Below are 20958 nucleotides of genomic sequence, written 5' to 3'. Positions count from 1 at the left end.
ATGGGCAGGTGAAGAGAAGGGGTGGGAGGCTGTCATCAAGTGAGTACCGATGAGCTCTTGAACTAATGCTTTCCATGTTTTAATATCCTCATGGTTTTGTCATAAGACCATAAGACATAGAAGCAGAATTAGGTCATTTGGCCCATCGAGTCTGCTCAGCCATTCAGTCAAGGCTGATTGTTTCTCCCCCTCCTCAACCCCATTTCCATGACCTTCCCCACGTAACCTTTGATGCCATAGCCAACCAAGAACCTATCAATCACTGCCTTAAATACAAAAAATGACCTGGCCTCCACAGCTGCCTGTGGTAAAAATTCCACAAATTCACCACCCTCAGCCAAAATAAATTTCTCTGCATTTTAAATGGATGACCCTCTTGTCCTAGACTCCCCCACTGTGGGAAATATCCTTTCCGATATCTCTATATCTAGGCCTTTCAACATTCGAAAGGTTTCAATGAGATTCCTCAATCATCCTTCTAAATTCCAATGAGGACAGACCCTGAAATCATCCTTGTGAACCTCCTCTGAAACCTCTCCAATGCCAGCCCATCTTTTCTAAGATGAAGAGCCCAAAACTGTTCACAATACTCAAGGAGAGGCCTCACCAGTGCCTTATAAAGCCTCAGCATCACATTCCCTGCTCTTGTATTTTGGGCCTCTTGAAATGAATGCTAACATTGCATTTGCCTTCCTTACCACTGACTCTACCTGCAAGTTAACCTTTAGGTTGTTCTGCACAAGGACTCTCCTTGTATCTCGGATTTTTTTTGGAATTTCTTATTTAGAAAATAGTCTGCACATTTATTTATTCTACCAAAGTGCACGACCATGCATTTTCCAACATTGTATTTCGTCACTTTCTTGCTCATTTTTCAAATTTGTCTAAGTCCTGTTTCTTCAACACTACCTGCCCCTCCACCAATCTTCATATCATCTGCAAACTTGGCAACAAAGCCATCTATTCCATCATCTAGATCATACAGCATAAAAAGCAGTTCCAACACTGACTCCTGCGGAACACCACTAGTCACTGGCAGCCAACCAGTAAAGGATCCTTTTATTCCCACTCACTGCCTCCTACCAATCAGCCAATGGTCTAAGCATGCCAGTAACTTTCCTGTAATACCATGGGCTCTTAACTTGGTAAGCAGCCTCATGTGCGGCACCTTGTCAAAGGCCTTCTGAAAGTCCAAATATACAACATCCACTGCATCCACTTTATTCATCCTACTTCTAATCTCCTCAAAGAATTCCAACAGGTTCGCCAGGCAAGATTTCCCCTTAAGGAAATCACTTGTGCTGGGACACCAATTACTCCATAACCTCATCCTTAACAATTGACTCCAACATCTTCCCAACCACTAAGGTCAGGCTAACTAGTCTATCATTTCCTTTCTGCTGCTTCCTCCTTTCTTAAAGAGTAGAGTGACATTTTTCAACTTTCCAGTCCTCTGGAACCATGTCAGAGTCCAATGATTTTACTATTGCTTCCACAGTCTCTACTGCTACCTCTTTCAGAACCTTATGGTGTAAGTTTTTCTGATCTGGGTGACTTATGTACCCTTAGGTCTTCCAGTTTTTTGACCACCTTCTCGCTTGTAATAGTAACTGCACTCATTTCTCTTCCCTCACACCCTTCCAACATCTGGCACACTGCTAGTGTCTTCCACAGTTAAGACTGATGCAAAATACTCATTTAGCTCATCTGCCACCTCCTTGTCCCCCATTGTTTCCCTGGCCTCATTTCCTAGCAATCCTATATCCACTCTCAACTCTTTTATTTTTTACATACTTGAAAAAGCTTTTACTATCCACTTTGATATTTTTTGCTAGCTTGTTTTTAGATTTCATCTTTTTCCTCCTAATGACTCCTTTAGTTGCTCTCTGTAGGTTTTTAAAAACTTCCCAATCCTCTATCTTCCCACTAATTTTTGCTTTGTTGTATGCCCTCTCTTTTGCTTTTACATTAGCTTTAACTTCCCTTGTCAGCCATGGATGTACTATTTTACCATTTGAGTATTTCTTCATCTTTGCACCTTCCTCATTTTCCCAGAAACACATACCATTGCTGCTCTGCTGTCATCCCTACCAGCAGTTCCTTCCAATTTACTTTGGCCAACTCCTCTCTCATACCTCTGCAATTTCCTTCACACCACTGAAATACTGCTCCACCAGACTTTAGTTTCTCCTTATCACACTTCAAGTTGAACTCAGTCATATTGTGATCACTGCCTCCTAAGGGTTCTTTTACCTTAAGCTCCCTAATCACCTCTGGTTTATTACATAACACCCAATCCAGTATAGCTAATCCTCTAGTAGGCTCAACGATAAACTGTTCTGAAAAGCCATCTTGTAGGCATTCAATAAACTCACTCTCTTGAGATCCTATTACCAACCTGATTTTCCTAATTGACATGCATGTTGAAATCTCCCATGGCTATCATAACATTGCCCTTTTGACATGATTTTTCCATTTCCCATTGTAATTTGTGGTCCACATCCCAGCTACTGTTTATATGTAACTGCCATCAGGGTCCTTTTACCATTGCAATTTGTTCACTCAACTCACAAGGATTCAACGTATTCTGATCCTATGTCACATCTTTATGCTGATTTGATGCCATTCTTTATCAGCAGAACCACGCCACCCCTCTGCCTACCCTCTGATACAATGTGTAATCTTGGACATTCAGCTCCCAACTACAACCATCCTTCAGCCACGATTCAGTGATGGCCACAACATCATACCTGACAATCTGCAATAGTGCAACAAGATCATCCACCTTATTTCTGATACTTCGTGCATTGAGATATAACACTTTGAGTATTATACTTGCTACCCTTTTTGATTCTGCATCCCTAATGCACTGATACTCACCCTGCTGGCTGCAATTTTGTGCTATCATTTGCCTGCCCTTTCTGACAGTCTGACTGCATGCTCGCTTCACTTTTTTAACCATCCGTCCTATCCTGAGTGCCTGGCAGATGGGGGGAATAGGGGTTTGGGGCTCTAACATTTTTTTGTCTTTCATTCTTTGGGGTTTTTCTTCAGTTTTGTGGAATTCTATAAAGAGCCAGAATTTCAGGTTGTACACTGTATACATTCTCTAATATTAAATGGAGCTATTGAAATATGAGGCAAACTCAGAATTTACCAGTGAAATTTTTGTCAAGTAATGCATTTTGTTCACTTATTTCAGGTTTAAAGAGAGTTGATGAATGCCAGGAAAAGCACACAGTATCTATACATTCTTAATTAAATGCTGTTGTTTCTTTGCTTTGTGTTTTTTTATTGCTTGGCTGGTATCACATCGTCTCATCAATTCCAAGTATGGACAAGGGTTTACATTTTAGTGGTCTTCATTAGTGGAGGTCCAGACATGCCCCTGGTCATTTCAAGGTGAACATACCAATAGTATTACCACAAAGACCAGACTAAAAGACAAAAAATAAACAGCACACACAAAATGCTGGAGGGCCTCAGCAAGCCGGGTAGCATCTATGGAAAGGAATAAACAGTTGATGTTTCAGGTTGAGACTGTTATGTCTTGTAACTTCAAAACTTTTAACTAATTCAAAGGAAGACACAGAAATCTGAAATGCGGGTCTAACTCAGTCAACACACATCAAAGTTGCTGGTGAACGCAGCAGGCCAGGCAGCATCTGTAGGAAGAGGTGCAGTCGACGTTTCAGGCCAAGACCCTTCGTCAGGACTAACTGAAGGAAGAGTGAGTAAGGGATTTGAAAGTTGGAGGGGGAGGGGGAGATCCAGAATGATAGGAGAAGACAGGAGGGGGAGGGATAGAGGCAAGAGCTGGACAGGTGATAGGCAAAAGGGGATACGAGAGGATCATGGGACAGGACGTCCGGGAAGAAAGACAAGGAGAGGGGGGACCCAGAGGATGGGCAAGAGGTATATTCAGAGAGACAGAGGGAGAAAAAGGAGAGTGAGAGAAAGAATGTGTGCATAAAAGTAACAGATGGGCTACGAGGGGGAGGTGGGGCCTAGCGGAAGTTAGAGAAGTCGATGTTCATGCCATCAGGTTGGAGGCTACCCAGACGGAATATAAGGTGTTGTTCCTCCAACCTGAGTGTGGCTTCGTCTTTACAGTAGAGGAGGCCGTGGATAGACATGTCAGAATGGGAATGGGATGTGGAATTAAAATGTGTGGCCACTGGGAGATCTTGCTTTCTCTGGCGGACAGAGCGTAGATGTTCAGCAAAGCGGTCTCCCAGTCTGTGTCGGGTCTCGCCAATATATAAAAGGCCACATCGGGAGCACCGGACGCAGTATATCACCCCCGTCGACTCACGGGTGAAGTGTTGCCTCACCTGGAAGGACTGTTTGGGGCCCTGAATGGTGGTAAGGGAGGAAGTGTAAGGGCATGTGTAGCACTTGTTCCGCTTACACGGATAAGTGCCAGGAGGGAGATCAGTGGGGAGGGATGGGGGGGGGACGAATGGACAAGGGAGTCTAACTCAGTGTTTACTTTAAGTGAGACGTACACGTATCATGTAGTAGCATGATGACACATGCAATTCAGGTATTTATACATATAACCCATAATGGGTTACTTAAATGAACAAGAACACTTAATAACTAATTTTATATATATGTATGTGTGTGTGTGTGTGTGTGTGTATATATATATATATATATATATATACACACACACACACACAAGATAACGCAAATATTAATTAAATATTTAATAGACAAAACCCCTCCCTGCTTAGCTACAAACTCCAACTCAATAGAGAATGCATTTCAACAAATTCACAGTATACCGCATAATACAACTAGACATCCACAGCAGAGTAAATATTAACCTGTCCCATTCTGGCCTAAAGATTTAATCACTGTGAAGGCTCTCTTACTCTTGTTGGATAATGCCTTTCGTAACAAGGGGCAGGTCACTCTACTTGGCAGTTGAGATGTGTGACTGTGAAAACACTCTCAGGTTCTGGGGCCTCCTCCATGGTGGCTGTAGGAGTTAACTGAGAATGCAGCCAGTTTCTAGTTTGTGCTTCTTGATCTTGGGAAGGTCCATTTTGTTCACTGGAGTATTCTCTTATTAATCCTTCAGTTGCTCCCTTCACAATCTGATCTGTCCTCTTGGTTTCCGCATCCACATCATCTGATGAATCTTCTGTTTTTGTATCTCTGTTGACTCCTTTCTTTTTGGCCTTCCATCTTTGTGTCTACTTTTACAAGCAGCTTTTTGTCTCCCACTTGAAGTTTATGCAATAACCTTAATATATGCAAAGCAGAGTCTTGTTCTTTTTACTCAAAAAAGCTGAACGCTTGCAACTTTCCTGAAGCTCCTTGAACTCTCTTCAAGCTTAAAACCAACCCATACTTTGCATGTATAATTAAACATACTTTGCATGTATAATTATACACATCAGAAGCTTTCTCAGACATGTTGCCAACAATATATGTTGTAGTCAAACCACTGCTTTGGTCACTTTCACGATTCCTCTGAGCAGCATGGTCCTTCTTTGGTTCAATACACTTTCTAACCAGAGGCATAGAGGTTAGCACCAACACCTGTTTGTGCACTTTGGGGTAATGTTTTATGGGGTTCAACGTGGAGACAGTTGTGGCATCATCCAGTACTTTTCTTAATTGGCTTTCAGTTGGCTTCATTGCAGGGGATGCAGCGTGCAAGTAGTGGATGGATCTCCAATCAAGTTTGGTTGTCTCAGCCAATCATGTGTCCACAATGCTTGTCTTCATGTTTTTACTACATAACAGGTCAATGTGGCTTGTTGGTTGTTGTACTTCACTGATACAAATGTCATTCTCACAGGAGTTATCCTGTGCATGTTCTTAGCTGTCTATCTTATTTAGTATCTTTGATGTGCCGTTCAAACTCATTTTGTGGAATGACTGATACAGCAGAACCAGTGTCCAACTCCATTTTAATTAATTTGCCATTCACTTCTGGAGTAAGCCATAAACTATAAATCTCATGGGTACTCAGTCCTGCATCACTCTCATCAATATCAAATTTTTCATCAGCAGCATGTAGATTTGTGCTCTTTTTGAAATTGCAACATGTCTTTTTAGCTTTTTCTCTTCCCTGTGCAGACCATTTATTTTTGTCTGCCCAACATGCTCTTTGCATGTGTCCTATTTTGTTGCATTTTCTGCAAGTTTCACCTTCAAATCTGCATTTTTGGTGTAATATTTAAAAGCCCCTGCCACAACAGTAACATAATTTGTGCAACCGGGCTGGTCTCTGTTTAGATGCTGCAATTTTGTTCACGCTCACTTCCATTCCTGACAGCAGCACAATGGTGTCTCTCTGCAGTTTCCATTGAAACAGCGATCTCAATTGCTCTTTTAAATGTAAGTTGTGCTTCAATTAAGGAGCCATTTTTGAATGCTTTCTTGTAAGATTCCACAAGCTAAACAATCTCTCAGTGCATCATTAAGCCTATTACCGATCTGACCATGCTCAATCTCTTCAATTCAGCCATGTATGCTGAGATAGATTCCCCTCCTTTTTGACTCCGCTTATGAAACCTAAAGTGTTCTGCAATCAGATATGGTTTTGGTTCTAAATGTTCCTGCATTACTTCGACAATACCTGCAAAACTCATTTCTGCTGGTTTAAATGGAGCAAACTTTGAAGCAAACTGTATGCCTTTTAACCTAATGAACTCTGCAACATTGGTACTCGTTTCTCATTGGCTATTTCATTTGCTTCAAAATATTGTTCAATTAGCTCAGTACACACATTCCATCTTTTGTGTAATCAAACATGTCTACTTTTCTGCTTTCCTTATGATTATCCTCTGGTACTCACTCTTTATGAACCCACAAATTCCTCCATTTACTGCCTCCTTTTTTATTAACTCAACAGTTTGCACGTACTAGGTCACGTTTTTTACTCTCCATTCCTTGCTGTAGTTTCTTTTAAGTTTGAATGTCTCACTGTGCTTCAACAGGCTGATAGCCGTCACAGGATCATTTTAAAAATAACTCATTCCCAATATTATGTTTTATAACTTCAAGACATTAAACTAATTTAAAGGAAGGCACAGGAGTCCAAAATGCAGGTCTAACTTCAAGCTTACTTTAAGCAAGGTGCACACTATCACATAGTGTGATGACATATGCAAATCACATATTTTATACATATAGCCCGTAATGAATTATTTAAACAAACATGAATGCTTAATCAATATATACACGTTTACTCAAATATTACTTAAATAGTAAATACACAGAGAACCTTCATAAGTCCTGCTGAAAGGTCTTGTACTCTATTTATTTTCTTTCTATAGATGCTGCCTGACCTGCTGAGTTCCTCCATATTAATGGCAAAACAAATAATGCAAATATTTATGTAACCGGATCCAGGAGATGTTTATGTCTCCAGTTTATATCTCAGCCACAGACACAAACAAGGTTACCGCAGTCTAACCTGAAATTCATTATTTACATCCCATCCAGCGATGGTTTGATTTCGTAAGATTGGAGATATGAGATCCCAGGCACGCAATTACAAGATGTGCTGTATTTAAAAAAATAGATGTCCTAATAAGACACAAAGGCCCAATTCACACCATTTAATATGCAGGATCCTTGAGTAATAAACTTCTATTAAAGAGAAACACAGAGACCATGCTACATTCATTTAACCGAATCTCACAGCAATGAAAAAGCTCCTGGACATCCACATTCAGAAGTATGAAGGAAACATCACTAATGATTGAGGTTCGGTGATTAACGTTTCACGTTAGATACAAATATCACTGGAAAATGTTACATGAATGGACAATTAGTTTTAAAAGCCGTGATCTAAGTTATGAATAGCACCTAAATAATTTATATATGTACCCAAACCAACTTATTTTATGTACTTAGATCATAAAACCATTTAGAGCACTTTGTTATTTTAAAGTATACAAGACACTCAGCTTCAGATAGATCTTATGTGGGTGTTGTGACCTTTATTTGGTTCTCTGTGAAATGTTTAAAATATTTATATATAAATTGTGCCAACTGCTTTCTGGTTGAAGGAATTTCCAAATGTGATTGGCTGCTGGCCAAGAGCAACTGACTCTGGAGAAGAGGAAACTCATGTCACAAATATTACCAGGTCCATAGAATTTCTTGCTGTTCACCAATGAGTGACAAGGAAGTCTAGGCTATTACACTTTAAAGCAGAACCTTACTGTAACATTCAAGCTCAAAGAGACATCTAACCAACTTTATTATGGCACCTTTGAGAAGAGTACAAGCCCAGAATTCTTTGGTGATAGTCACCCTGCTATCCCCAATCTGACTCACACCCAAGGACCATATCCTGGGTTGCTCATTGAGACAAACCAATTGCAGCTGGAAGATTTGTCCCAATCCAGTTCAAACATCCGATGTTTGTTTCAATGCACAACCCAAGATACTGAACTTGGGTGAGAGTCAGATTGGGAATAGCAATGTGAATATCACCAAAGAATTCTGGGCCTGTTCACTTCTCAAAGAATCCATAATGAAGTCGGTTAGGTATCTCTTTGCACTTGAATGCAAGGAGCTGAAAGCAAGTGAATGCTGTTAACTGGCACATTCCAGGGTGTGGGGTTACATGCTGAGGGATGCACTGAAGCTTGGTGTAACCACCAGAGGCTGTGTTGGGAAGGACCACAGTCTAGGGTTCTGATGCATGGACCTTGCATCATTAGGATGTGACATCCTAACACTTCATGGGTGCAATATGTGAGGAGGAAACGTGAGTGGTGTTGACATATTGTAAATGAATTGAAGGTATATTATATAGGCATCTGTTAGTCTCATGAGACCACAGATTTGTGCCTTGGAAGGTTTCCAGGGCGCAGGCCTGAGCAAGGTTGTATGGAAGACCAGCAGTTGCCCATGCTGCAAGTCTCCCCTCTCTACGCCACCAACGTTGTCCAAGGGAAGGGCATTAGGACCCATACAGCTTGGCACAGGTGTTGTTGCAGAGCAATGTGTGGTTAAGTGCCTCGCTCAAGGACACACACACTGCCTCAGTCAAGGCTTGAACTAGCAACCTTCAAATCACTACATGAATGCCTTAACCACTTGGCCACATGCCAACCAGTATAATGAATGTACCAAAGCACTTGCACTGATTGTATATTATGAATAAGCCATATTTGTTGAAATAAAGGAAACCAACACAAAATAATAGACATTGAGGCAAAATAAAAATCATTGCCAACGTCTGCATTTGTACTTAATTAAATTTGAATTTGGTCGGGTCTTTATGAAGTAAAAGAAACGAACGCTGGCTAAATCCTTATTAACCCCAGCTCACACTCAAAGCAGATCGGTGCAAGTTCTAATCTTAAACATTAACTCGAGTTCGCTTTCCACCTGACCTGTCAAATGTTTCCAGAATTTTCTGTTTCAGATTTCTAACATCCGCAGTTTTATTTTGATTTTTAAGGGGAGAGGTTTAAATGCAGATCTGAGGGGCAAGTTCTCTCAGAAAGCGAATGGGGGGTATATGAAATGAGCTGCCAGAGGCAGGCACAATTATAATATCTAAAAGATATTTGGACAGGTGGAAGGATTGGAAAAGTATAGAGGAATATGGGCCAAGTGGGATTACCATAGATAAGCATCTTGGGCAGCATTGACAAATTGGGCTGAAAGGCCTGTTTTGTGCTCTATGAATTAACTCTATGAATCTAGGCTCATTATAATGCTGCAAGAGGCAACAATGAAACAGCCAACCCAACAGCAAAACGTTTCAGGTTAATGGAGAGGAACCTGCATCGAGGAAGCACATAACACGAAGCGAGAACCGACACATCAACAATGGGGGCGAGACTTGTCTTCTGAAATGCGTTAATTTACTTAAGTCCCCAGGGCCTGAAGGCATGTATCAGAGAATACTGAAAGAATCAAGTGAGGAGATGGCTGGGGATTTGATGAAGATCTTTGTATTTTCACTAGCAACAGGCAAGGTCCCAGGAGACTGGAGTGTAGCAAATGATGCATCTTTGTTCAGCAGGGAGAATCCAGGTAATTATAGGCCAGTGAGCCTCATGTCAATCAATGGCAGGGAAGCTACTGGAGAGGATATTGAGAAATAGAATTCATGCACATTTCGAAAGGCATGGCCAGCAGTGTAAGTCAGTGTGGCCTTGTGCGTGGCTGTGTGACTATGGAGAAGGGACAGAAGAAGCATACCAGGATGCCGAATGGATCAGAGGGAATAAGATACAAGGAAAGATTGAACAAATTTTGGTCGCTCTCTCTCATGTCAGAGGTTAAAGGAAAAATAGAGATTTTTAAGATTACATGAGGCATAGATAGACATTCAGATCTTTTACCCACGTTAGAAATGTCAAAAACCAGAGGGTTTGCTTTGAAGGTGATGTGAGATGCATTTTTTTTTTAACACAGATAATAACCAATGTCTGGGGTGGGTGGAAACAGACAACTGGTGGCATTTAAGAGGCTTTGAAATAAACACATGAATATGAAAGGAATGGAGGAATATGGATGGGAGGACTTTTAGTATAAATTAAGATCGGCACAATGTCATGGGGGCAAATGGCTTGTCCAAAGCTGTAATATCTATGTTCTATCAAGAATTTACTAAATTTGAGCTTGGCACCTCATTATAAATCAGATCTCCCAGCTGTAGATACCTGTGTTCTTTTCTCATTGTGGAACCCATTGACAAGCCCATGACCAACTCTTGAGGAGAGCATGGTCTAAATTAATCATGGCAATTATATCACACGAGCTACAGGCAAACAAACGACATGTCAATTCTTTGAGCACACCCACTTCCTGATTGGACAGCAAACAAATAATATCTTAGCCAATTGGATGATTCTCCATGATTAGCCAACCACTATTCTTATGATCAACATTTATTAGTAATGAAAGAAAAAAATTGAAAATATTTTATCACCATCATGATTTTGATCTATGGTTCAGCTGAGAAGGATGATGGAGATAAATGCTTAATTCCGATTCTCCAGTGCAGCCCAGGAGGGTTGCCAGTCCTGTGGAGAATAGGGTAAGGGGCTCAGAGTAGACTCTGCATATTTCTACATTTTCTTCATTTTAAGTCATCACTGAAAGTGTGTCCAACTTTTAAAAGTGTGCCAGTGCCTGCAGGGGTCAAAGTATTCACAGCACTCCAAGTCTGAGGCTCATCAGCAGGGATTTTCAAAAGGATCTAGTCCCCAGTTTCCAAATTCTAGGTACCTAACATGTATCCAGATAGGACCTAAAAAAAGAATGGCCTCCTGAATTTTGTGGTGTGTCTGAGAATGGTGCACCTCACTGCTAAATTGCGATTGCTTGCATTTATTTTATGCCTATTTCAATATACCTCAATTTCCACTGCAAAACACACAACCAGATGCAGGTTACATGTGTGTATGGGGTGTCAGGGAGGGGTAGCACCTCTAGTTGGGGAACATGTCACGTCCTTTTCAAGGTGGTTAGCCCACCTTTGGTCCCCACCTGGCACTCAGCTCTCACCTGTGGCTCCCCGTAGCTGTTTGCATGCGACAGCGGCCACACCCCAGGCAACGGCTTCCACAAGCCAGCTAAACCAGGTGAGGGTAGCTGACAGGTCTCAAACCCTTGGTGAGATAGGGAGTTGTCTATCTCAGCATGTGAAGACAGACTCTGGCGGATTGAGCAGACGAGACCAATGGAAGGTCCAACGGTCAAGAAGGCGGTCTCTGCAAGCGTTGTGGAACGTGTAGAGCAGGACAAGACACAGAAGACGAGACAGTGAGGCTGACACTGTGCAACTCTCCCTCACTTAAATCCAAATCACACGCTAGTCTCGACATCGTCATAATGGTGTCGAGGTTCTCATCGACGTTGTCGATGGACGAACAATATACATGTGTGTGCAGAGCTGAACCTCCAAGAGGACCACAAGCATGTCGGGGTTTGAAGGCTTGCATGCCTCAATGATCCAGAGAGCCATGCTGGTTTAAGTCAGGGCTTTATGCTTTGGCTCTTGGTAGGGTCACCTATACTAAACAGGTCAAAGGGTAGTGGACAGACTAAGAGTGGTCCACTGGTCTGGTCTTCCAGGTTCAGGGGGTTCAGCTCAGGGCTAACAACCCTAACTGGTAAAACAAAATTGTTATGAAAACAATGAAGAATCCTTCTACATCTGAGTGTAACAGTATTCCTGAGTCTCCACCGAGGACTTGTGTGACTGGCAGTAGTGAAAACCAAGCAGAAGCGACTGACATGATGATGGAAGCCCTAAACATCACCAAAAATAGAGGACGTTCATTGCGGCCCTAAACATCAGCAGCGTAATGGGCAGTAAGCAAGCAGAGATGAAGTGAGCTCTCCAGGAACAGAGTAGCTTCTGATGAGTGCATTATTTACCAGAATGTGCATTGGCTCATATTCCATAGATTTTAATGAACGGGTCTACAAAAATTATACCTTTGATAGCAACGCTTTCTCTACACTCTCCAGGATTGTACTTACAGGCAAAATACTGCCAGGGGAGGTAGCTCTCTCCAAAGTCTGTAGACCGCTCAAGCACCCAAAGGTCTGGCCGTGGAGAATTTGCAAACTTGATGAGGACGTAAGCCACGTGGAACAGCTGCAAAAGGAAGATCAAAAAGTTAAATGCACAAGTTCTGGCATCAAGGACCATCGATCCATTCATTTGAACAATTGGAAAACTGAACATGTTGCAAGATGGACAAACAATCCCGAGTCTGAATACTCAACCTAGATGCTCCTTGCAGCCCTAAATTATTTAAAGATTCAAGATACATTTACTATCGAAGTATGTATACAGAATTCAACTTGGTGATTCGCCCTCCCACCGGCAAAGAAACACTGAAACACCATGGAACCTATTCAAGAAAACATTCAACGAGAGAAAAACAAATAAATTGTACAAACAGTTAAAAAACGTGTGAACAACATATAGACTGCCAAACCAGGAGTCCAGTAGTATTCAGTTTAGTTTAGTTCAGTGCTGCACTGCAAGCCCACTGCAGGCCCTAGAGCCATCCTTCGTAGAAGTCCACTAGTCTGCATCGATCGCCCCAATCAAACCACACAAAAAACAGCAAGAGCAACTAGAATCCACAAACACATGCAACATGAACCTCATGTTGTCCACAGAAGTTCCTGCCACTGCCTGTAAGAAGTTTGTATGTTCTTCCCGTGACTGCATTTTTTCCTCCCAGTGCTCTGGTTTCCTCCCACTCCAAAGATGTACCGGTTGATAGGTTAATTGGTCGTTGCAAATTTCCCTGTGATAAGGCTCACCAATCAACCCTTACAACATGGGTCCCAAGGCTACTGCGCTTTCCTCCAAGAGCAATTCGCAAGAGGGAGAGGAAAACCGGTGAAATGCAGGCAGACGGCGCCAAAAACCAGCCCATTCTCCGCTCTCATCCTCGTTGACTTCAACTTTGCTCAATGTCTCAAATGGAGAGAAGCAATGAGGTTAATCATGGGCTTGCAGGCTTCCAGGCCACACACTCCGCTCCAAATCTTGCCAAACCCCCTCAGAGACAGCAAAGCACCAGATCACTCAGTTAGCCGAAAAACACACCATCAAAATGTAAATCACAGGTTCCAATTACACACAGATTAGTAGTAGAATAACATTTGGAAGAAGTAGTAAAAGAAACAGTTACACAAACTGCCCGCAGGACGACGCCGTTGGTTCTGTTGTTCACTGGCGCCATCTTTATAATGAATTTAACTTAGTTCAGCAGCTTTTTTAAAAACTTTAACTTTTCTTTTAATAACTTTGACTCATCTGCACTAGTTTCCATGGTGATTTACTGCACCTTTGGTCCAGATGCACAGAGAATGCACAGCAAGCCCATATCCTCACACCTCTTTTAGAACTGAAGGTCACAGGTTAAGGGTGAATGGTGAAATATTTAAGGGGAACATGAGGGAGGATATGTCTTCACTCAGAGGGTCGTGCAAGTGTAGAATGAGCTTCCAACGAGAGTTCTATTTCGACACTTAAGATAATAGGTACATGGATGAGGGGCTATGGAAGGCTGCCAGGTGCAAATTCATGGGACTAAGAGAATGGTTTGACACAGACTAGATGGACTGAAGGGCCTGTTTCTGCACTGTAGTTCTCTATGACTCTGGGATGCTTCTGCTGCAAAGGCAGCCTCAGCCCCTGACAAACCAACCCAACTCAAGTTGGGCCAGCACAGTAGCGCAGAGCTTGGGTAACACTATTACAACGGCAGCGACCTGGGTTCAATTCCTGCTCTTGCCTGTAAGGAGTTTGTACGTTCTCCACGGGACCGGGTGGGTTTCCTCTCACATACCAAACATGTACAGATCAGTACATTAATTCATCTCATGGGTGTTATTGAGTGATGCAGTTCACTGGGCAGGATTGGCCTGTTATCATGTTGCTATCTCTAAACAAATAAAACAAACTCCCAGAAGGACTCCAAGCAAGCTTCAAGGAAACTAACAGTACCAGTACATTGAAGAACATAATATGAGTGTAACTGCGCTAATAAACAGGAATCTTCAAAGATTTGATCAGAATTTTTTTTATTGTCCATACCTGGTGGAGGACTCAACAAAGGAAATGGTGATGGACTTTAGAAAGACCAAGCCTGCACTGCTCCCTCTTACTATTGAGGGTGAGGACGAGGATGTGGTGAGGACCTGTAAGTACCTGGGGTGCGGCTGGATGACAGACGAGTGGAGCACCAACACAGAGGATATGTACAAGGGCCAGAGTCATCTCTACTTCCTGAGGAGACTGGGGTCCTTGGAAGTATACAAGCCTCTCCTTCACATGTTCTAGCAGTCTGTTGTTACCAGTACAATCTTCTATGCAGTGGTGTGCTAGGGCAATGGCATCAACACAGGTGATGCCAACAGGCTCAATAAACTGATTAGAAAGGCTGGCTCTGTTAGAGGAGTCAAACTGGACACACAGGAGGCTGTGGTAGAACAAAGGACTCTACGGAAAATCCTGGCAATTCTAGACAATGTTTCTCACCCTCTGCATGCCACCTTGGCTGAACAGAGGAGCACTTTTAGTAATAGACTAAGGCAACTGCACTGCTCCAAAGAGTGCCACGTGATGTCATTCTTACCCTTGGCCATTAGACTCTATAATGAGTCAACCTATAGCCAGGGAGGTAATGACACCCTCCTGTTAAGACCATTTGACTGAGGTAACTTCTTTATTCTTTCTTACTTCTTGTTTAATATTTGTATATTGGTGCACTCTTAATGCTACTGTGACACTGTAATTTCCTTCGGGATCAAGTATCTATCCATTACAGTAGTGCTAGAAAAATAGTGAACACTGTACAATTTTCTCTATTTCTGCATAAATATGACCTAAAATGTGATCAGGTCTTCATGCAAGCCCTGAAACTAGATAGAGAAAATAACACAAAAAACATCATATTTGTTCATTTATGTATTGAGAAAAATGATCTAATATTATATGAATTTGTTGGAAAACATATGTGAACCTTTGCTTTCAGTAACTGGTGGTGATCCTTTTGTACAGCAATAACTTTGCCAGTAACTGTTGGTCAGTCCTGCACACCGGCTTTGAAGAACTTTAGGCCATTCCTCCTTACAAAACCTCTTCAACTCTGGGATGCTGCGGGCTTCCTTGCATGAGCTGCTTGCTTCAGGTCCTTCCACAGCATTTCTATAGGATCAAGGTCAGGACTTTGACTCGGCCATTCCATAACATGAATTTTCTTCTTTTTAAAACATACTGTTGTTGATTTACTCTTGTCTTTCAGATCATTATCTTGTTGCATTATCCAACTTCTATTGAGCTTCAGGTGACGGACTGCTACCCTGACGTTCTCCTGTAAAATGTCTTGATAAAATTTTAAAATTGTTGTTCTCTCGACCTTTGAAAGACTGTCCAGACTCCAAGGCAACAAAGCAGCCCCAAACCGTGATGCTCCTTCCACCACACTTCACAGCTGGGATAAGGTTTTGGTGTACCGTAGCATTTTCCCTCTATAGTGCCCTGGTTCACATCTTTACTGTTATGCTGTAGGTACTTCATTTAGCAGCTCTGTAAGAGCTGTTTGTTCTGCTTTCTGCCTGTTTGGGTTAATGATGAAGATAAGGGATGATGTGGAATGTGTGCCATCCAATTAGCTGGAAGCTTTTCTTTGTGAGGGACAATAAGATTGGGTTAGGGCTTTTGTTCAAGAGGAGATGAAGGGTAAAGATGCTGGGGAGAACTGGTTGTAGCATACAGTCCAGTGGGAGACCAGTTTGCTCGAGATGGATTGCAAGTGACATTTGAAGGTGGTGTGTGCTTTCACGTTGACCGAGGGCCCAGTGCGTGACTGACAGAGACGTTCAAGGTGAGCTCCAACTTGTGCACATTTGACTGTTTAATTAGAATGGGCCCTTTTCTTTTTACTAATTCTTTACCAACCATGCAGCAATGCTTTACTTGGAGAGCAGTGATTTCCTCTGTCGTGTCCTTCCATGAACATCATTCTTGTTCAGTACTTTTTTTAAATAGTAGACACATGAACAGAGATTCCAGAGATTTCTGCACGTCTTCTGCTGTTACCCTTGTATTCTTTTTAGCCTCCTTCAGCATCGCATGTCATGCTCGTAGAGCGAGCCTTGAGGATATCCACTCCTAGGGAGAGTAGCAATAGCACTTTGCTCAAACAACAGGAATTCTGCAGATGCTGGAAATTCAAGCAACACACATCAAAGTTGCTGGTGAACGCAGCAGGCCAGGCAGCATCTGTAGGAAGAGGTGCAGCCGACGTTTCAGGCCGAGACCCTTCGTCAGGACTAAGGGTCTCAGCCTGAAACGTCGACTGCACCTCTTCCTACAGATGCTGCCTGGCCTGCTGCGTTCACCAGCAACTTTGATGTGTGTTGCATAGTACTTTGCTCAATTTGTAAACAATTTCTCTTACTGTGGACCAATAAACACTCAGATCTTTAGAAATGCTTTTGTAGACTTATCCAGGATGCATTTCTACAATTCTTCTTCTAAGGTCCTCTGAAAGTTGTCTTGATCAAGGCATGGTGCACAGAAACAGATCTTTCTTGAAAAGAGCAAGCTCTGTCAGTAACCTGACTTTGTGTGTCTTTTTTTATAGGGCAAGGCACCTCTACAACCCACTACTCCATTCTGATCTCATTGACTCGAACACCCGATTCCAAATAGCTTTTGTAGAAGGCATTACCGCAGAGGTTCACAGACTTTTCCCAACAAATACATGTAATATTGGGTCATTTTTCTCAATAAATAAACAAAAAAGTATAATTTTTTGTGGTATTTATTTAATTGGGTTCTATATAGTTTTAGGTCTTATGTGTAGATCTAATCACATTTTAGATCATATTTATGCAGAAATAGAGAAAATTCTACAGGGTTCACAAACTTTCGAGCACCACAGTATACCTATTTACAGGGCTCTGGTCTTATAATGGAATGAAAACAAGAGAGACTCTCCCATTTCTCCTGTAGATGTGGTGATTAGCAGTACCACCACCATAAGAGCTTGCTGTGTGCAAAATGGCTGCTGATCTGCCCACGTTACAATGGAAGCTCCATTTCAAATATGGAACTTAGCACTTAGGGACAACCTTCGCCATTGTGTAATCACAAGCCTTTGTTTAAATTTTTAAATTCTTCCAGCCCACTGGGCCCACGCCACCTAAACAACCAATTAACCTACTCACTCAATGGTGAGGAAACCAGGGCATCCGGAGGAAACCCACTTGGTCACAGGGAGAACATAAACTCCTTACAGACAGTGGCGGGAATCACACCGAGATTGCTGCACGTAGCTAAGTATTGGCTGTACCTAAATTTAATGCCAGGGAACCAGGAAAAAAAAGCTGAGCGAGTTCCTGTTGTTTTAATGACCTGGATTTTGTTGGAGAAACAGCATGTGGCCAAGATCATCAATCATTTCTATAGAGTGCAACAGAAAGTAAATTCTGATGACTGCGGGAGCACACTTTAATAAGGAAATCCTGAGGATCCTGTCTGATAAAATATATAACCGGTAGACTCTCCCTCAAGGAAGTTGCTAAAGCTGTCTCTAGTTAGTCGCTAAACGCAGCAGTAAACATTCAGTGGAAAGAAAATCTAACCTTCAGATTGTAAATTCTGCTTAACATTGATTTTTATTTTAATGATGACATCTGTCATTAAAGAGCTCCACCATCCAGGACATGCCCTCTTCTTTTTGCTACCTTCAGGAAGGAGGTACAGGAGCCTGAAGGCACACACTCAATGATTCAGAAACAGCTTCTTCCCCTCTGCCATCCAATTACCGAATGGACATTGAACCCACGATCACTACCTCACTATTTACACACACTTACTGTAATTCAGTTTTTATTTGGCATTGCATTATATTGCTGCCAGAAAAACAACAAATTTCATTAGATATGTCGATGATATTAATCCTGAATCTGATTCAAATTCATTGTTAAAGGTCTTGAGAGAATTAAAGTTCTCCCATTATCTCCCAATCCCATTATTCTATTATTCATTATTCTATCATTATCCAAACATAATTAAATAGTCCAATTTGTACATTTTGGTTTAAATTCCATGTCTCAGTGAGTATCTGATTGGCCACTTCCACGCTTGTGCTGCCCACATATCTCACAGACCCCTTGAAGGTCGCACAGTACAAGAAACCAGCTCTGGAAACCAAACTGATATCTAAGTTTTAACCAACACATGGGTGGCAGTAAACATATCAAGCAGCCCCACTGGTCCTCCCTGGTGACCACAAAGTCCAAGCCGTTGTGTGGTTTGGAGTATTTGACCCCAGCTTGTATGTTTCTCATACCTCAACAAACGCAGCAAGGGGTTCAGTGACTGCTAAACCCAACACCTGCCATTTCTAAAGCAGACTCTTCAGAAGATTTACTGCCTATTTAGAGACTGGCTGTTTTCAAAGGGAAATACACAATGGGTGGTTAACCTCCAGTTTGTTTCCTTTAAGTGCAGCCTGGTCTCTCGCACTCTGAGGCTATGCACACAAAGGACTACAATCAAAGATTACAGTCACAAGAGGCATAACAACCACACCATCGTTTCACAATGAATTTAAATTCAAAACGAATTACACTCCAGCATCCACAAGTGGCGACAAACTCCTATTCATTACTGACAAAAGGAATTGTAACTCATAATAGAGCACCTCTGCATTAGCAAAGTAAGCAATGGAATTCTTAGTTACTGTAGTAAAGCGATTTGAATGCCTCACATCTTGAACAGAAAACAAATTCACTGCAAACTGTGAAGTAGTCAGCCTCTAACAATCCGAGCATTCATCTCCAACAGCCGAAACACACAGCTCAGTGTTCAAAACTATACCCACATCAGCACGGCCACAAGAAGAGGGCACGTATCCGCAAGAGGAAAACAGCGCATCGCACATGCGTCTCAAATCCTTGCTCAGTGAGGTTCCATTGATGGGTCACAGAGTAACGTAGTCTGAAAGCCTCACTTCTGTCAACATGTTCCAACTGCCCGACTGTGCATCTGCAAGTTGGCAGAACGTCCCCTCACAATACTTTGATGTGCATTGCTACACTTCTCATTGGGTTTTTTTCTCCCCACACACAAATGAAAAAGACTCAGCAATACAGCACAGAAACAGGCCATTCAGCCCAACTCATCCATGCTGACCCAGATGCCAACCTAAGCTAGTCCGGTTTGGTCCATATCCCTCTGAACCTTCCCTTTCCATGTAGTTAACCAAATATCTTGTAGGTGCCTTATTGTACCTACTTCAATTACCTTCTCCGGCAGCCCCGTCAGCAAGGCCACAAGGCCTAGTAGCAGAATTCACCCTTAGAGCCTGCACTGCTATTTGATTATTTTCCCTTTCAACCCCGTTCTCCTGCCTTCTTCACGTAACCTCTGAAACCCTTATATACACCACCTTCTGCATAAAGTAGTTACCCCTCATGTCGTTCCCCCTCTCACCTTAAACCCACATGCCCTCCAGTTTTTGGTGCCCTATTCTTGAATTAGAATGTGGAACTTTACTTAATTTGGTGTGGTTTATCACAGCTGTAACATTGGACCATGTAAATTGTCAATTCTGCACCAATTTTTTTTGTGATTTGATTATAAAAATCTTTTCTCAAAAGTTAACTTCTTGGCAGAGGGCATGTCTGAGTGGACGCTAGTGCCACACACTGAAACTCCACTGGAGGAAAGATTTATTTTATTTTCTGGGAACAAACCAACTTTTAGAGTATGGAAATGGCCCAAAATACACCCTTCATTCCTGGACAGGACAATGACAGAGTAAAAAAACACAATGGTTTTTTAAAACCATCCTTTGTATTGAATTCCTGGCACAGAACAGCAGGACTTGAAGCAGAACAGGAAACTGTTCTGAAAGGCGAACGACAATTAATTGATTAGTTTTATAATGTGCTTGGTTACTTTTACTGGTAGGCAGGCAGTCTATACATACCTTCAGCCAAAATATCTGTACAGGAGATAGAATCTCCACTCTACCTATTACTGACCTTATATAGACTGAACACTGTACAAATGAGCACCAGCTACAACATTACAAATCCGCGCACACAGCCAGCAAGATGACACACTTTCTCCCAGCCTCCTGCACAGATGTTATGCTCCAGAGAGGCTGAATCATCAAATAAATACTGAAAAGCTTGATACAGAGTTATAATGTGGTATATCGAAATTTCCGATGCCTTCAGAGACTGTGCAACTACTACTGATATCAAAATATCACTTAGTTCAGGATTTCCCAGAATTGTTCAGTGGAATTCGGACATCCGGCAACCGCTGCCATCATGAAGGAATTTGTACATTATCCCCATGACCGTGTGGGTTTCCTCCGGGTGCTCGGGTTTCCTTCCACATTCCAATGGCATATGGGCTAGTAGGTTAATAGGTCACGTGGGTGTCACTGGACAGTGTGGGCTCGT

General features: G+C 42.1%; 1 protein-coding gene across 3 annotated transcripts in view; it reads right to left on the bottom strand.

The window, feature by feature from the left end:
• The window catches only part of lama5 (laminin, alpha 5), a 374262-nt gene that overhangs the window by 266274 nt on the left and 87030 nt on the right, over positions 1-20958 (bottom strand). For all 3 annotated transcript variants that reach the window (XM_072242339.1, XM_072242347.1, XM_072242358.1), the window contains one exon: positions 12484-12601. In XM_072242339.1, coding sequence (XP_072098440.1) covers positions 12484-12601 — 118 coding nt within the window. The remainder of the gene's footprint in view (positions 1-12483; positions 12602-20958) is intronic.

This window comes from Mobula birostris, chromosome 2 (assembly GCF_030028105.1).
Source record: "Mobula birostris isolate sMobBir1 chromosome 2, sMobBir1.hap1, whole genome shotgun sequence".
Lineage (NCBI taxonomy): Eukaryota > Metazoa > Chordata > Chondrichthyes > Myliobatiformes > Myliobatidae > Mobula > Mobula birostris.
This window is presented reverse-complemented; position numbering and strand designations above follow the sequence as displayed.